Below are 18,133 nucleotides of genomic sequence, written 5' to 3' on the forward strand. Positions count from 1 at the left end.
AATTTTCTCTCTGGGGGGGGGGGTAATCATATATCCTTTCTTCCCAATTCCTAAAATGCCGCCCTCCGCACATTGAAACACTTGTTCTAAAGTAAAATATGTATTTAAATCAGTAAATATTCCACTTGCTGATACAAAGACTGTAATGTCATCGGCATAAGCCTGTAAACAAATATTTTCTCCTAATTCAATGTCGAAGATGAAATTACATATAAAATTCCAAAGCAGAAGACCAGAAATTAGCCCTGCTCACGGAAATGATGAACGAAGTTTTGTGCAAGAGAACAATTTAGTATATAAGGTTTGTATAATACTTTCTGATGGCTGAACAAAAGCAGTGCAGCGCAAAATCTTGTTCGAAGCTGAAGACTGCAACCCTTCTTTTAGGATTTAATCGTAATGGGAGACAAAAATTGATGTAATCAATATGATCCGGAATCAGAATGAAGGAGTACAGAATGGCAATCACTGCTTTCTTCATGGCAGCACCTATTACGTCTTACAGAATTTAGAATCCAGTGAAAAAGAAGCAACTGACGTCACTCTTCTTTTTGAAGTACACAAGTTGTTATACCACTAGTTCGAGCCTCCATGTCAGGCTATCAGTAGAACATCATGTTATACCTCGATTTTGGAAGGAAGGTATGTGTTTTCTCCTGCATAATTCAAGACCACAGAGCGTTGTTCATGTGATGGCTATAATTATATCAGCTAAGAGCCGTGGTCAAAGAGAACGTTCTCTGTCACCAAGATTCCCCTCATTTTTTGTTTCCACCCACTCATGCCCTCATTTTGTTTCGCCCTGGAATTTTCATCAGCTATACTTTAAGTATATTTAATTTTTGTGATGATAAAAGAACGCCCCCCCCTACGATCAGAGTTTAAAATGGGCCGGAGCCCACCGGATTTCGATTAGTAGTCGGTCGGTCTTCTTAGTTTTTGTAATAAATTATAATTCTAGCCGGAGCCCTTAATAAGAAGGCTGCGGCACTTCTTTTATGTATTTGAATAACAATTTCAGTAGAAATTTTATCTCGAAAATTTTATTTTAACTCTAAAATTATATTAAAAATCGCGTATTAAATTTCAATTTATCTCTTTCCCTTTTATTTAATTTTAATTATTTAATTACTTCAATCTTTAATTATTTCAATAAATAATAATTATTTACGTAATACTTATCAATTAAATTATAATTAATTAATTAATACATATCAATTAAATTATAATTAATTATTTATATAATTATTTATGTAATAGTTATTGATTAAATAACAATTTATAAACATTAATTAATTTGATAATAATTAACTATTTAATTTTAAAATTATTAATGAAATGAGTTTAATAGTCATTTTATTTACTCTTGTTGCTCTTTGCTGACCGTCTTCCATAGAGCTCCGGCACTTCTAATCTTAGAAATTAAGTCCTGGTTCTTGACCGGATAGCAAAATCGTAGAAATTAATTATTCTCTCTAGTTTCCTAATTTGCCCAATCAGACTATTTCTGGTTCCGAAACTAAAGTCTACTATAAAAGTGCACAGATTTTCTGATCTAAAGAACATAAAAAAAGTGAGATAGAGAAACTCTGACATATATCTTCAAATGACTAAACCTATTTTTAACAACTTGTTCAATTACAAAATGTATTGATATGCATTTTAACTTCTAATTATTATTTTAAAATGAAATGAAATAACAAACGTAACACACACAATCAATACGAGGGAGAAGTTAGACTACAGCTATAATGATATTGAAAGGAATAAAAAGAAGGATTATGCAAATTGAATTATAATGCATAATATAATTTAGAAGATCATTACGAATCCATTTTCACAGGAATAACTATGTAAGATGTTAAATATAAGGTAATAATAATAATTAATTATGCAAGTTAAAAAGAAAAAACGTGATGATTGGTTTGACCTGGAGTGCAGGGTACTACCGAACTTAAAAACAAGGCATATAAGAACATGATACAAAGACAACATACTAGAATAGCCGTTGACGAATACAAATGTGCCGGAAAAAAAGAAAAAAGGATCCACGTTATCAAGAAGACGAACTTTCATGAAAATCTCTTAACGGATGTTGAACATGTTAGGGGAGTAAAAGAAAGCAGAGCTTTCTTTCATGAGATTAATCGTGGACGAAGAAGCCAAGAACTACATACACTGTGCGAAGGAAAGATGGCATTATTTTAAGTGCAAAAGGTGACGTTCTTCAAAGATGGAAGGAGCATCGAAATGAGCTGCTGGATTCCGACATGCCTTCAGTAGTTAGTGGATCAACAATCAGAATTTAGAGCCTGTTGATCTTCCCTCGTTAACAGAAGTGAATAATGCTATAAAAACTATAAAAAAAAAAAAAAAAAAAAAAAAAAAAAAAAAAAAAAGAATAAATCTCTTGGATCTCACAATATATCGTCAGAATTTTTAAAAGTTGTAGGACCTAACTGTGTACAGCTTATAAAGGAATTAATTTAACATATTTGGGAGAATGAGACACTCCCATCGGAATGGGAACATAGTACCATTTGCATGATACACAAAAAAGGAGACGCGCTAGACTGTAGTAGTTATAGAGGAATCAGTCTCTATTGCACATCCTATAAATTTCGGTCTGCGATTCTTTTTGACAGGCTTTTGCCACATTGATAGGCAACTATCAATGTGGATTTAGAAAAGGAAAATCAATCTGAGCAAATTTTCAACTTAAAACAGTCTCTTGAAAAATGTAGAGAATTTGGCATCGATACTTACAATCTTTTTATCGGTTTTCGAACAGCATATAATTGCATTAACAGAGAACTTCTCATAAAAGCTATGCATGAATTGAAAATTCCAGAAAAACTTGTTGCACTTGTAGCCTGGACTCTCCAAGAAACAGTAAAAGAAGAAGAAGGAAAAAAAAAAATTAAAAACAACCTGATATTGTAAAATTCGTCAAATTACAGAGACTTAAATAGGCTGGACATCTGACTAGAATGAATGAGGATCGTTGCTGCAAGAAAATGTTTCTGGCAAAGCCCATGGAAAATAGACCTCGGGGCAGACCTCCGTTAAGATAGATTCATTGTGTCGAAAAAAATCTTAATGTGTTATAGGTTAAAAACTAGAAAACAGTTGTCAAAAGTAGAGATGCCTGGAGAAAGCCATGGCCCACCCAGAGCTGTCGAGCTATTGAAGAAGAAGAATTATGCAAAGCCTTCGAATACACTGAAAAAGAGAGCATAATGAGGCTATTAGCTCATATTCTTTAAGAGCAATATTTTCGACGATGCATTTCAATTCATAAAACGTTTATCATTTCAGAAAATGCGAATCACCAATAACGATGAATCATATATGATGCTGAGGAAATGTAATTATTCCTATCGTATCCTAACGTATATTTTGTAATTGTGCGTCGGAAAGCAGACGATGGTTATCTGCTTCGCGACCCTTCTTCCCTTAGTTGAAATTATTTCGCTATTGGAGTACTAGTGCTGAGTGGCTAAAGATGTAAAAAACTGGTTGTTCAGCTACAAATTCGTTTCATGATGATGGAAAACGCTCACTGTGTTATGGTTCTACCCATATATAACACAAACTAGTTTTCTCTAGAAAGTCCCTCTGACTAAATATTCTGTTACACCAGTTGAGGAGGCATTCTCTCTCAACTGGTGTAACAGAATACAGTCAAAAGTCTTTAATCCGGACTCGTCGGGACTTCGGCTATTCCGGATTATAGATTATCAGTTTAAATCTGGTAAGATGGCATGCAGAAATGATAAAATTAAAAACATGAAACCGTAATTTATGAAATAAAGAGCAATTATGATCTAAAGGGTATCAAAATTTACAAAAAAAAAAAAAAAAAAAAAAGCTTAATATTTATTTCTTTACTTTACATTCCTTTCAACGCGCACATGTGTAAAGCATACATTAACCATAGTCGAAATTAGAAAATTGCAACCAGAAAACTATTTGATGTGTATTCGTGATATTTATAATGACGAGGAATTTGATTTAAATCAAGTCAAAGACGGAGTACATCGAGATGAAATACTACCTTTAGTAAGGAATTATAAGCCGAATAAAATAAAAACATTTGCCCTGAAGATAAGGATAGTGCTGACAGAGCAACTTCCAGTTCATTGCGTTCCGCGACTTCCCCCCCCCCGGCAGAGCAGCGTGAAATTGATAAACAGATTTCGTAATGGTTAGAGAAACAAAGGATATGCCTTTATCCATTTTTTGCAGCAATTCCACTTTTTGTTTGATGGGCATCGAAACATGCTTTCGCTTTGTAGATTCTTTGGCAGCTCCAGAATCGGAAATTCTTTTTGACATAATCGAAAGTTCAAGCTTTACTTTTATAAAATTGCTCTAACAGTCTGCAAAAAATAATAAGCCGGATCCAATTAGAAGATTAAGGAACAATGCAAGCTGCAACATTAACTGAAATAGATAATTAGATAATTTTAGCTTAGCTTATACCGTCCGTTATACATTAAACGCGCATGCGTAAAGGTATTATGCGCATGCGTAAAGGTATTAAGCGCATGCGTAGACGCATTATGCGTTTATGCATGCGCAGCAAGTTTGAGGTCCGGATTAAAGACTTGACTGTATTTATGCGAAAGGAAACCTTAAATGCCAGAATAGTACCATGCGCTGTGCACTCCTGACAAATCTAAAATGGTTATGTTCACTTGTACTGGAGTTACATCTGTTTATAAATTACCTTCATTATGTTACACGCGATCTTGCCGAACGGGCAAGGTTTGTCTTTAAAACTCATATTTGTCATGAAAATAATAATTATCGTAACATCGTTGGTGACTAGAAGACGTTATATGCACAATAAAAATTTAATTATTTAATACTTTACTTAGAGAGAAATATGTTTCGTCTGACATTTCAGTATTCATCTAGAGCGACGAAAACCATGATTCTTGCATAGTTTAAGGACAGTTTTGGTAGCAGGAACTTCTTTAATAAGTTCTCTTAAGAATAAATTATTAGCTATTCAGCCAGTAAGAAACTGCCTTAGTGTAAAAGTGTTACGAAATTTACAAAAGGAATGCGAAATACAAATCGAAGTTTACAGACTCTTTCGTGGTCAATTTTAATTTTCAATCTTTTCGGGGATGTGTAACATGGATACGAACAATTTTCTGTTATACTTTCACAAAGGCTTTGATTCGTTTAGGGAGATAGCCTTCCATGTGCTTTGCCTAACTCGTTATTGATCATAATTTCTATATTTAAAATATAAATTTTATTTATGAGATTGAATTAAAGGATAAAAATCTAGCAATTCGCCAAGTGTGTTATTGATCAAAATTTGAATATTTAAAATAGAAACATCACGTTCGAGATTGTATTAAATGATCAAAAATCTAGTAATTTTCCAAGTGTTTTATATATTTTATATAGTTATAAAGTTTTATGTAGTTTAAAATGGAAACATGGCCTACAAAACTGAACTAGATGATCAAAATCCAGCAATTTGCCATGTGTGTTAAGCATTGCTATTTCATTTTCTTTTTAAATAATTATTAGAATTTTATAACAAATGCCAGTGAAATAATTTTTGTAATATCTGCTACAAAATTTAATTTCATTAAACTGCCATAAATTAAAATCTAGTTGCAGGGTTCAAAACATAACATTTGTTGAAATTTTCGGCATTAATTTTTTTTTTTTTTTTTTTAACTTTGTCAAAAACAGAAATTTGGAATAAGCTGAATAAACTAATTACTTTTAAACGTTATTAAGGAAAGAAGTTAAGTTTTAATTAAATGAATTTGTCTGAAATATTTTTTAAATATCAAAATTACAAAGAAAACTTTTCATTTTTTTCCTTTCCAGTTTAAGTTAAAATCACAATTTAATTTTTAAACTTGCGAAATCTATATGAATTTATATTTCTCTTTTGTTGAGTAATTTCATTCAAATGAAATGATGAAATCAAGAAAATGTTTAATGTCTGCTCCATTCAAAGAACACATGCTCTAAATTAATATACTTACAATTCATTGTCATTTATTCTCCCCTCCAACCATGGCAACAAATGCTGAATAATGGCAACAAATGCTGAATGCTGTAAAAAAAAAAAAGCTGAATCCTCTAATGTCTCCAAATTTTCTGCGTGCGGTGATGGCGTTATGATAGTAAATGAAGAAGTTAGAGGCTGTAGTAAGTAACCACCAAATCAGGAGAGACCAAAAAAAAAAAAAAAAAAAAACATATTTGGAGATAATTAGCTTGCCTATAACTTGAAGAAAGGTAAAATAGGAAGTTTGTGCCAAAATTTCTGGGTGTTCATTTTACTTGCACCTGTTTCATTAAATGGAGGCATACTTTCCGTTGAAGTGACTTTTCTTAATGATCTACTCCCAACTGAAATGGGACTTAACTATTCCACATAGGTTCAACTTATGGTGAATAGGCTGTATAGGAGTTTTCATAATTTTCTCCACATGTAATGTGAAAATTAATCAGTTTACTTACAAAACGTTTCACTAAGGCACCCCTTTCCTTTGACAGGTAGCCTTTGTATGCTTTGCCACAATCTATTTGAATCCAAGCTTGAACATGGACAGTTCTGTAAAGAACTGTTTATTCTTACTATGTGACAAAACTGAAAACGTTATACCAGAGTACTAGTTGTCTTCAAGGCTTCAGAAGTTCAGAAAACCATATTTCACCTTTCTGTTCCTAACAAATTTTTAATTCTTTATTAGCACAACATGTATAGAAAACAAGCAAAGAATTAAGGAATAAGAGTTTATTGAAATATTGTTTGTACAAATTCTCCTTTCTCCCATTTATATACATGTCTGATGGGGAAAAATACAGGTATCGGTGGTACAAAAATACTATACTCATTAATTTACATCTTGTTATTGCTTTTGGCACATCACATTTTGAAAAATAATCAGTGAATGATAAACTTTCAAATTATGAGAATGTATAATAGTGTGTTACAACGGCTCAAACTGAAAGTTTAGAGAAATTCAAAAAAAAAAAAAAAAAAAAAAAAGATTTTGCACTTTTTATCACAAAAAATTTACATTTAATCACCAATTATGTGCTGCTCCTTGTAATTTATTTTAGAAGATGGACTCTCACTTTTTTCATATCAGTTATAGGCAAAAACTCCTTTCTGCCATTACTCTAAAATCTCAAAAATAAACTCAGTGGCTCATTTGCAGATTATGAAAATAAAGTTATGTGAGTTACTACAAATTATGGTAATAAATTTTACACAAATAGGAAGTTCCTCGAATGCTACTTCTCATAGGCTTAAACAATAAAATATTCATCACAATACTGTCCGAATAAAATATGAGAACTATTCATGAAATTGAACTGTCTAAGTAGGTGTAAACTTTTAATACTTAAAAACAGTAAGTTTTTTAAATAAGCACATGTAATATAATAAATTAACAAATAAATTTAGCTTCAATTCATATAATGAATGAAACTTGAAGAAATTTATGTAAATTAAATGGTAACAGACACTGATCAAGTAGTGGAAACTGAGGTAAATGAAGACACTTTAACTTGGATTTAAGGCCCCAAATCTTTACTTAAAGACAACGAATATTATAAATATATGATCAAAATATAAATGAGAAATCATTTAAATTATGATATTAAATCATAATAAAAGTTATACCTCAATCAAATATTTTTGTTACGTACATAAAAAAATATTTTTACTGCATTCAATGTTGTAATATTACTTGATTAGTGTTTGCAACAGATACATTCTATCCTATTCAAATTTCAGTGTTTGTAACACACAAACTTATGAATAACATACAGCTGCAACATTTATAAATTTTTTGAAAAAATAAAAAGTAAGTACATATATTTTGTAATAGCTCAGAAGGACAATAAAATGAGTAAAATTAAAACAAACAACAAAATGCTTAAAAGATCTGTATTAAAACTTAGAACACTGATCCTCTTGATCAAACCAATATATACATATCTACGATTAAGTACCAATTTTTTATATGCAATTTCCATTGCAAAATGGGGAAAAAAAAAAAAATTCCATATTTTACTCTATCACAGCATAATTGATAATTTCATGTTGCATATCTATTCAGGAATAAAATTTTTCTTTTTCGTGATATAAAGCCATTTAGATAACTAGTATGTTCTATTTGCACAACCTACATTTTCCATTTCATATTGCAACTTTCCATGAAATGTATTATTTAACTGCTTGCCTGCCAATTTTCCTAGTTTGAAATTTTCATATAAAAATTATTTAAATTATTCTTTAGATCTTATGTAATAACTCATTTATTTCAATCAATACATGATTGAAAATGAATAATTATGAAAATAATTTTATAGAAAATACAGACTATTATTTAGCATAAATATAAGTTTTAGTGTTATTCTGATTTCTTCTACATTTCTCAATGTGGAAATCAGAAAAGTAAGTATAGGTGACACGTACAGTCATCTCAGAAATGTATTTCTGGAGGAAGCGAGCTAACTTACTCCACAAGTAATAAAGATATATATAGCTTTGAATTATTTATATGCTTAACTGTATGACATGCTAGTTGTATAAAGAGTCTAGTCAGCCGAAATTGCTGCAGCCAGGGCAATTCATGAATATGTAGTATAAATAAATTCATTAGTAAAAGAATATCAATGAAGACACATGGTTATGTTTTAAAATGAGAAATCCCCCCCCCAAAAAAAGAAACATATATTTTTTCCCCTCCTTCGAAGAGTTATATGTTTCTTCTAACTAGATAATGAAATAGAAAATAATTTAATAGAATTTTTACAGCAGCTTAATCTAACAGGCAAACAGTTATTTTTTTTTCTTTTTAACAATAATTTCATAAATGATCAGAATTATAACAAATCATTTTATGTAGCATAAAACTAATCTAAATACTGCTATAAGGATGAAAAAATAAACTTTAAAAAGTACAACAATAAATTGTGCTTATGATGTGCAAGACATGAAAAAAATGTTTGTGCAAATTATATTAGACATTATGTAATGTAACTTGATGTAAAAAATGAAAGATTTAAAAACTATAAAACTAAAAATTAACATATTCACAATATACAGTCCTACACAAGTATTTACAAATACTACATATTGCACAAATGAAAAATTTTGAGCTTTGTTATTACAAATGCAACTAAGAGTTTTTCCTCTTTACAGTTTCTATTAAACATGCTCCTTCTCTTGCTCTTAACAGTTTTAATGAAACATGGTCTGTAAGTACATAAAACAGTCCAGCTTTTATTAAAACTTGGTGAGAAAATAATGTTGCATTACTTTTGTTGAAACCTTGACATGTAATAGGCACAGTCTGGACAATACAACTTTGGAGAGTCTACCATTTTTTTATGGCACAAATTACAGGGAGATTGACTGCAAGGTTTTGGCAAATCCAATGTGCTGGCAACTGGGGACAAGGATTCTGAAACAGGAATGTCTTTTGGTGAAACAGAATTTGTTCCATGTTCATTATTGGGAGATGATTGGACATCTGTTATATTTGGTTTCTGCATAAAATGTTGTTTATAGACACGTTCCAATAAGGGATTTGGTATGAAATCATTGTCCTCATCTCCAGCACAAGCAACAAGCACAACTTTGTCTGAAAAGGTAACACTTTTCTTTGGACCACGTCTCTTTTTTGCTTGTTCCAGAATGGCTTCAAAATTAATGCATGCATTACTGCTATAAAATTTTGAAAAATTTCTGTCACTGCGTAAAAGTTCAAGCCTTTGTATGGCTGTTTCATAGTCTGGAGGTTTATCAGGACGTTTGCTTTCTTGGAAAGCATATGGGTAACGTCCAAAATGGTCATCTTGAGAGTCTGGGTTCACATTTGAACTTCTAAAAGATGATCTGTTAGTCCCTATTCTTAAAACGTTGGTTAATTGTGCATCGGTTAAATGTGGATTGTATACACTGCCTGAAGATGACTGCATTGGATATGGTAGCTTGCTAATATTTATTACATTAAGTCTGTCTTTATTTTCTGGTATGGCAGTTCTGGATGGATATTCTGTTGTCTGTTGTTTTACAGGTTTATCTTGTGAATATGGTATATAATGCTGTCCAATCGTTATATGTGGTCTAGAATGTTCTGCTTCGGTGTACAGCACATTTGCTACAGCTTGTGGTGGAGTGATATAATTTTTCTTATCAGTTACACAAGAATTTCCATCTAAATTTATTGGTGATAGAGACGTACTGTTTCCTTTATCCTCTGGGAGTGTTTCAACAGAATTCACTGGCAGGAAGGAAATTTTCTCAAATTTTGATGCCAAATCCCTCACAGATTTCTGCTGTTCCGCATCTGAACATGCATTTCCATTTATCACTGGTAATTTCTGCTGTTTGTTAAATACCTCATTTTCAGCCTGCAAGAGATAAGAAAATGCAGTTATTTTACAGCATCTGGTATTTTATGATAAGACTATTAACCTTCTAAAACCGGGCCGAAATTCTCATAATATAGCCTTCAGACCGACGCGATACAAAACACTTTCGCCCCCTCTTTGACATTTTCCTACTGAGAAAAGTCGTTAGTTCCCTCCATGGATGCAGTAAATTTACATGTTTGTCGGACGCTGTTCCATAGTAGATGGGTTGCTAGATTTGCGATTTTTCGATGATTATTTTGCTTTCATTTAAATGAAGTTCTAAATAAATAGTTCACTATTTAGAACAAAATGTATGCAATATTTATATTTCATTTACTATTTCTGATCAATCTCGGCAATAATTTATAAATTTTATAACTTTGTTTTCACACTTCATTTATATTTGCATATTTTCGTATTAGAAAACGAAAACAAAATTTTACAAAATATAATAAATACGAACTAGCTTTGTAAGTCTGCAGGTTGGAATGTGATTTTTAATAACATATTTTCATTAACAAAATAATGGTAATGACTAATTTAATGAAATAATAATAATAAATTCATTAATAATATTTATTACTATTAGATGATTAGAATGAGATTCAATATAATTAGATTTTGAGATGAACTTACAGCAATAATAAAGCTTTACATAACAATAACAGAGCTTTAAATCTGCCTTTTTTTTTTTTTTTTTTAATTTTGTTGTTATAATATAAAAAAAGAAAATCAGAGATACATTGGTTGAATTTCATCATTTAACAAATATTACATTGGACTGTCAGGCAAAGGAGGTATATCTTTAACAAGAGTTTTTCTTTGTAAAATTGGCTTTTGCTTATGTTAGCAGAGGAAAAAAAAATCTGTGACCTATACATGCAATCATCAAAAGTATTTTTCAGTACAGTTTTAAATGTTTATGAAGAATTATACGTCAATTTCCTTTCATAGGCAGAAATTTCATCTAAAACCATCATTATATCCAAAGGTTGAAGTCGATTTCATTTTCAATGAATATTCTATTTGCACATAATATATTTTCTAATTTATTTTAGAAAGAGAAATCTTTCACGTTTTTAAAAGAATAAGGGCATACTGGCTGTTGACACTTACAACGTAGTAAATATGTTTTTCATATTTCTTCCAGTAATGAAAACGATTACCCTGAAATATTTTCAAAACAAAATTAAGAAAACTGTTTATGCCAAATTTTGCATAAAGTATCTTCTTGTGTATTTTTTATTTAAAGTGTGAAATTTTCTCTTTGAAAAATAAAAAATCATGAATGGAGCAAACTGAGAAACATGAGAAATAACTTTTAAATGCTGAATAATTCCATCATAATATGAAATAATGGAAAAAAGTGAAATACAGCTTATTTATTCACAAATAATCCCTTCATATGCCTAATTTACGTAGTGTCGATTGAGAAATATAGGTCAGTAAATTAAACTGGTTATTTCAATACTTTTTCTTTGTCAATTTTTTTACGGGTCCTTCAGTAGAGTGGTAAAGGTGGCTGAACACTTGTAGCTCGCCCGGGTTTGAATCTCGGCTAAAGGGTTGTATTCATGGTTTTTGTGTAACATAAAGACAAGCCAGCTTCCCTTAGAAAGTCCTCTGCGAAAGCATCCCTGCCTTTATACAGGTAATTATTGTGTGCTTTGATTTAATTCAGTAAGCAAACAAAATTAATTCAATCAAACCCAGAGAACAGGTTGATTACATGTGGAGTTTTCCATCAGAAATGTAAATGCGAGCAATTTTCTCTTAAAAAGGTTTACATGAAAGCATCCCCTTAAGCAGATAGCATTCACATGCTTTTCCGTAATCCAATCCTAATTCTCATACATTTAATAGTAAGTTGACGTACACCTTATTACAGACAAAATAACATTCCTTTTTTAAAGATAATTTTTTTTATTAACTTGTCTGAATTCCCTTTATCTCTTGAGGAGTATAAGAATTTCAGAAAATAAAACTGGCCGAAATTTTATGCAAAGTAACTGATGTTTTGAATCAATTTAGTAGAAGTTAACAGTTCACATTAGCATGTTTAATCATATTTTGTCAAATGATTTTTGGCATTTGAAAGAAAGAGACTTGCTTTAGAACACAGTGTTGTGGAATTTACAAAAGAATATCACTACCATTAAGTACAAGGTGTCTGAACTGGAACAATTGTGCTACCATATTAAAGGCATCATTTACTTCCACTTCTGTTGCAAAAAGTTGGGTACATAATGTTACCAAATCAAGCATTTAATGTACTAATGTTGTGTACTAATGTTGTATCATATGACACTGTGAAGTTTTGGTACGAAATGTTCAAAAATATGGACTATGATATTCAAGAAACAGAGCATTCTGGCTAGCCTACTGATGTTGATGAGGGCCACCTGCAAGAACCTCTAGAAGAAGATCAGTATGCAACCACTTGAGAACTTGCTAAGAAGTTAGATGTTAGTGCCATGTCTGTTAGTCATGTTATGCACAGCACAAGTTTGACATACAAATTCAGTCGCTGGGTGCTGCATAAGCTGACTCAAACAGATAAAGACAGACATGTTCGGGCCTGCACTAATTTGCTCGATTATCAATGCAAGGACAAAATTCTGGACTGAATTGTCACTTCTGATGAAATGTGGACTTACTTCAACAACACAGGGTGAAAAGGAGGTCGGCAGCATAGCCAAGTGCAATTTGATTGACAAAAAAAATCATGCTTTGTACCTGGTGGAATTGCCATGGTAATATCCACAAAGAGTACCTGGAAAAAGGTAAAATCCTCAACTGTAAGGTGTACAGTGAAATGATAGTCCGTCTTGAATGCTTGTTATCAAGGGAAAACATTGAAGTGCGTACCAGAGCAAAAAGATAATGTTCCATCCAGATAATGTAAGACCAGATGTGTCTGCATTCACTGTCTGGACTCTATATGGATTCAAGTAAGATCTTTTGCCACACCCATCATATACCTTTTTTCACACCTGTAGCTACATCTTGCTGGTGCTATCTTCCATTCTGCACAGGATGTCCAAAACGATGTTCATCTGTTTTTGGACACTTGGCCACCAAGTTTCTAGGCCAAATGCTTTGAAAAACTACTAAAACATTGTCAGAAAATCATATATTTGGGTGGTGATTATTACATGTAATGCTTGCATGGTTTTTTTTTTCCCCTAGCTTTATTAAGAACTTTTTAGGAGCCAAACTTTCGTTACAACCAGTTTCGTTACAGATATTTAATTAACACTTACTACATTTTATATATATTGACACTTACCATATTTAAAATCTGATTCTTACTCAAGCTATCTCGTCCACCTTCTAAAATGCTTGAGCAAACTGAAAATAATAATTAAATAAATAAAATGAAGTTTACTTATATATACATATATATATATATATTAATTGAAAAAGAAAATGTCAAGCTAACTGGTAATTAGACGTAATATGTATATATATTAGACACATACACAGCATATAGATATTAAATTGTACATATTTTTTTTATATATGATCCTTTTTCACAAAGCGAAATGAAGGCAACATTTCCTAACCTTCAGCAAAGCAAAATATGTATTTCTTGCTTATTAAAAAGTGGAAAACCATGTAGATTAAGTAAGAATAATACTTCACAATCAGGGCAGGGTAAGAATATCAAAAATGGCAACAGAATACAAGGTGTAACATTAAACACATTATAGTGATTAATAATTAAGTTCCAGAATAAATGATAAATAATTGAGTAAAAATTGTTTTGGGGGGACCTCCATAAAGCACATACCAGACACTACTTTTATCTGATGAATTATATAATACTCTTGTTTTACATTGATTGAGGAGATTATAGGTACTGTGCCAAGCACAGTATTCCTATTTTCTATGGTTCACATTAGGATGATTATAAATACTGTGTTAAGCATACTATCTCTATTTTGTGTGCAGTTTAGGCAAATAGCCAATACTCGCAGTACTATTATTTTATGTGGCATTAATTTATCTTTAAAATTATTAGAGTAGTGATTTTAGCAATCAATGTACGTCTTTAAAACTTATGTCTTCATTTTATATTTTTAATGATGTAACTATGATACAATTAATGATATATACAACTACATAATTTTTATAAACATTTGCAGCATTATTGTAGTGACCTGAATGGTTTTATCCTTTTTTTAATATAAGCATTTTCAATTTACATAATTTTCCTTACTAATCATCTATCTATCTAAGATAATTTTTAATATTAATAAAAAATTACTAGTAATTTTTTAGCTTTTACACTTGGATTACATATTTCATACAACACTTTGAAAGGAAAAGATATTTAAAATGACTTATTTCAACTAATAAACAACAAAATAAATTATTATTTACTTCAAAGGGATATTCTGGAACACATTGTCCATAAATTAATGAAACTGGATTTTGCATGGCACCTGCAACACTCTCCTCAGTGGCGGGATTTATTGGGGGGGGGGGTCTATGTTAAGTAATGCACTGGGCGGAAGTTGCATCTGAGTTTTGATGTAGTGAGGATCAAGCATGGTGCAAAAGCTGTTTTTGAGTTTTTGTTATGGTAGAAAATGTCAAAAATGGAACGTTCATTGGAGCACTGCCATGGCATTAAATTCTTTCCCTAGGCAAAACCGCTTCAAGATGCTTGCCTTGGTTACTCAGGCTTCCAAAGGCAACACCTGTCAACGGTCCAGGTTTTCTGATGGTTCAGTGAGTTCAAGAACGGATAGGAGACCATTGAAGACATGGAGAGATCTGGACAAACTTCAGCGAGTGGTTTGGATGAAAATATGGCCAAAGTAAAAAAAAAAATTGCCTGTGCTTCGACATCGTCTGAGTGTAAAATTAATTGCAAAAGACCTCAAAATGTGCAAAACAATGGCTCACAAAATTATTTGTGAAAATCTGAACATGTTGAAGGTTTGTGCGAAACTCGTGCCAAAGGTGTTGGAGTGATGAACAGAAATGACAATGTGCTGGCATTTCCTGTGAGATGCTGGTACAGCTAGAAAGTGAACTGGACCTTTAAGATGATGTAATAACAGACAACAAAACGTCAGTGTTCCAGTATGATCCCGAAACCAAGTGCCAACGTTTGCAGTGACACACCATGAATTTCCTGCACCTCAAGAAAGCAAAAATTTCCAAAAAGTCCAAAGTAAAGGCATTGTTCATTATCTTTTTTGACAAGCACAGAGTGGTCCACAAAGAATTTGTACTTTCGAGACAAACTGTTAATGCCATTTTCTACACACAAGTCCTGTCACGCCTTCACAGAACCAACAAACAGAAAATAGAGCTGATAGCATTTGTTTGATAGTACAAAGCTATCAAACAAAACAGACAGCATATTGCAATCACTGGAAGCTCCATCATGACAACATTCTAGCCTACACAGCCTTTGTTATGACCGCCTACCTGGCTTGAATAGGGGTTACAACCTTGACATAGCCATTGTACATTCCTGACGTGTCCCCAGCTGAAGAGAAGGCTTCAGCTGTTTTTTCCTGTTCCCAAAGCTGAAGAGAAGGCTGAAAGGTCACCATTTCCAAAATGTTACCACCATCCTATGGGCTGTCACAGAGTCTCTAAAAGAAGTTATGGCAGCTGACTTATAGGGAGCCTTTGCAGCAATTGACCAACAACCAGAAGGAAATGACACGAATTACCCATTGAATACCATTGAACCACCACCCATTGTCTTGCCGCATGATGAGATTGACTGGCTAGATATGGATGAAACTCTCAGGAAAGAATGTAAAAACGAATATGAATTTGTACTAAAAGCAAAGTATATTTATGTTTATATGTCAATGATGACTGACTACAAAAACGTATGCAGAAGTCTTTTACAACAGAAAATTAAATTTCACTCTTATCAGCCATATAAGGAAAAGCCACTAAAAGTTATTTTAAAAGGCCTCCCAGCTATAGTGAAGAAACAAGCTATCCTGAAAAATTTAGAGAGCAGAAAATATCCTATACTAAAGGTAAAACAATTTACAAAAAGACGTAAGGATAACATCTAAAAACTTCCGATTTTTCTACTTGAACTTACTAAGAATGAAACAGGGACATTTAATTCACAACTTAAGCAATGTTTTCAGTTTTTCAGTCAACATCGAGAAATATACGCCAAGAAAAAGACAGGTACAATGATACCAAAGACAGGAGTGGGGACACTCACAAATGCATTGCAATAAACCTGAGAGGTGCTGCAAATGCGGAGAGAATTACCGGAGTAATACCTGTCAACTTAAAAGAGAAGAAAAAGCGAAATGCATTTTTTGCAATTTAGATCATGTATCGAGTTATCGTGGATGCAGTGAATATCGCAAGAGATTCGAAAAGAAAACGCAAAAACCCCAGCCAACAGCTCCTAAAAATTATCAAGAAAATTTCCCTGAAATGATAAAAACAACAGACAACCCAGATAAGTCAAGCGTGCCCAAGATTTCCTACAGTCAGAAGAAGCTTCAAGAGCCCGAGGATCTAAACGAAGCAGCCACTTGGCTGAGTGATGACAAGATATCTAACTTCCTAAAAACGAGAATTGCACAAATCAGACAAATTCAAGCAGTGAAAACACCAGCAGATAAGTTAAAAGCGGGGTTCCAAGCAGCAATGATCATGATGAAATTTGCCGAAGAAAATTAGACTACTTCAGACTTGTCCAATAGATGGCAGCATATGAGACTTTTTAACTAGGCCTAAATCTCTTTTCCCAGCCAGCTTCTGCACTCAACAATAGATGGAGCCACAAGATCCTAGCAGCTAAGCTTAAATTTGGATTTCGCACCCACTTATGGAAGGACCAACAGATGGCAGCACACCTGCATGAGATGAACTTTTTACTTCTCATTGCAATTTGGGAAAACTACTGTATGCTTTCGCATTTTATTCAAATTCAATGTTCTACAATTCAACTCTGAATCTTGACTTTGTGCATCTTTTGATTTTCGCCTAACAGCGGGGTGTTTTCACCCGCTCACCTTACAACTGTAAAAGCCTTACGGCGCACCTAACTTTTTCTGGCAACAGCTCATATGTAGCTCAGGCTAGAAGGCAAGACAATGATCACGGTCACGATAGGAATTGCATTGGCAGCGATGTAGTGATGCTCAATGAGACTATTTCGACAAATTTTAACAAATTTACCGATCAGATTAATAAATTCTTTCTAGCAGAATCAGTCTCATTACTTTCCAAACAAACGCTGTACAAAGTAACTTAATTGAAATTCTTAGTGACATCCAGATTAACAAATATTTAGAGCAAAAATTTTCATTTATTAACCCTTTGACGCACACGATATTATTTTTATAATTTTTTTAACTAAAAACTCTAGAAATTGAATATTATGATCCTAGAGACAAATAATATATGAATAAAAAAAATCTACTCTTGCCCACTGTTCTGTGGGTGGTGGTCACGCGGTGGGACTTCGGCGATTCCGGATTATAGATCATCAGTTTAAATCTGGTAGGATGGCATGCAGAAATTATAAAATTAAAAATATGAAACCGTACTTTATGAAATAAAGAGCAATTATGATCTAAAGGGTATCAAAATTTACAAAAAGAAAAAGCTAAATATTTATTTGTTTACTTTATTAAACATTTCTTTCAATGTAAGTTGTTTAATTTGCTTCATTTCATATGATAATACTTTCTCTTTAATTCTATTA

General features: G+C 32.3%; 1 protein-coding gene across 3 annotated transcripts in view; it reads right to left on the reverse strand.

Moving 5' to 3' along the window:
* Positions 1–6,766: 6,766 nt before the first annotated feature.
* The window catches only part of LOC118187793 (uncharacterized), a 200,817-nt gene continuing 189,450 nt past the window's right edge, over positions 6,767–18,133 (reverse strand). For all 3 annotated transcript variants that reach the window (XM_085824749.1, XM_035358068.2, XM_035358069.2), the window contains exons 16-17: positions 13,709–13,770; positions 6,767–10,416 (exon numbers count right to left, since the gene is read on the reverse strand). In XM_085824749.1, coding sequence (XP_085680875.1) covers positions 9,316–10,416; positions 13,709–13,770 — 1,163 coding nt within the window. In that variant the 3' untranslated portion in view covers positions 6,767–9,315. The remainder of the gene's footprint in view (positions 10,417–13,708; positions 13,771–18,133) is intronic.

Source organism: Stegodyphus dumicola, chromosome 1, assembly GCF_044657685.1.
Source record: "Stegodyphus dumicola isolate Sdum_Otavi_A_Nest chromosome 1, ASM4465768v1".
In the NCBI taxonomy this organism is placed as follows: Eukaryota; Metazoa; Arthropoda; class Arachnida; order Araneae; family Eresidae; genus Stegodyphus; species Stegodyphus dumicola.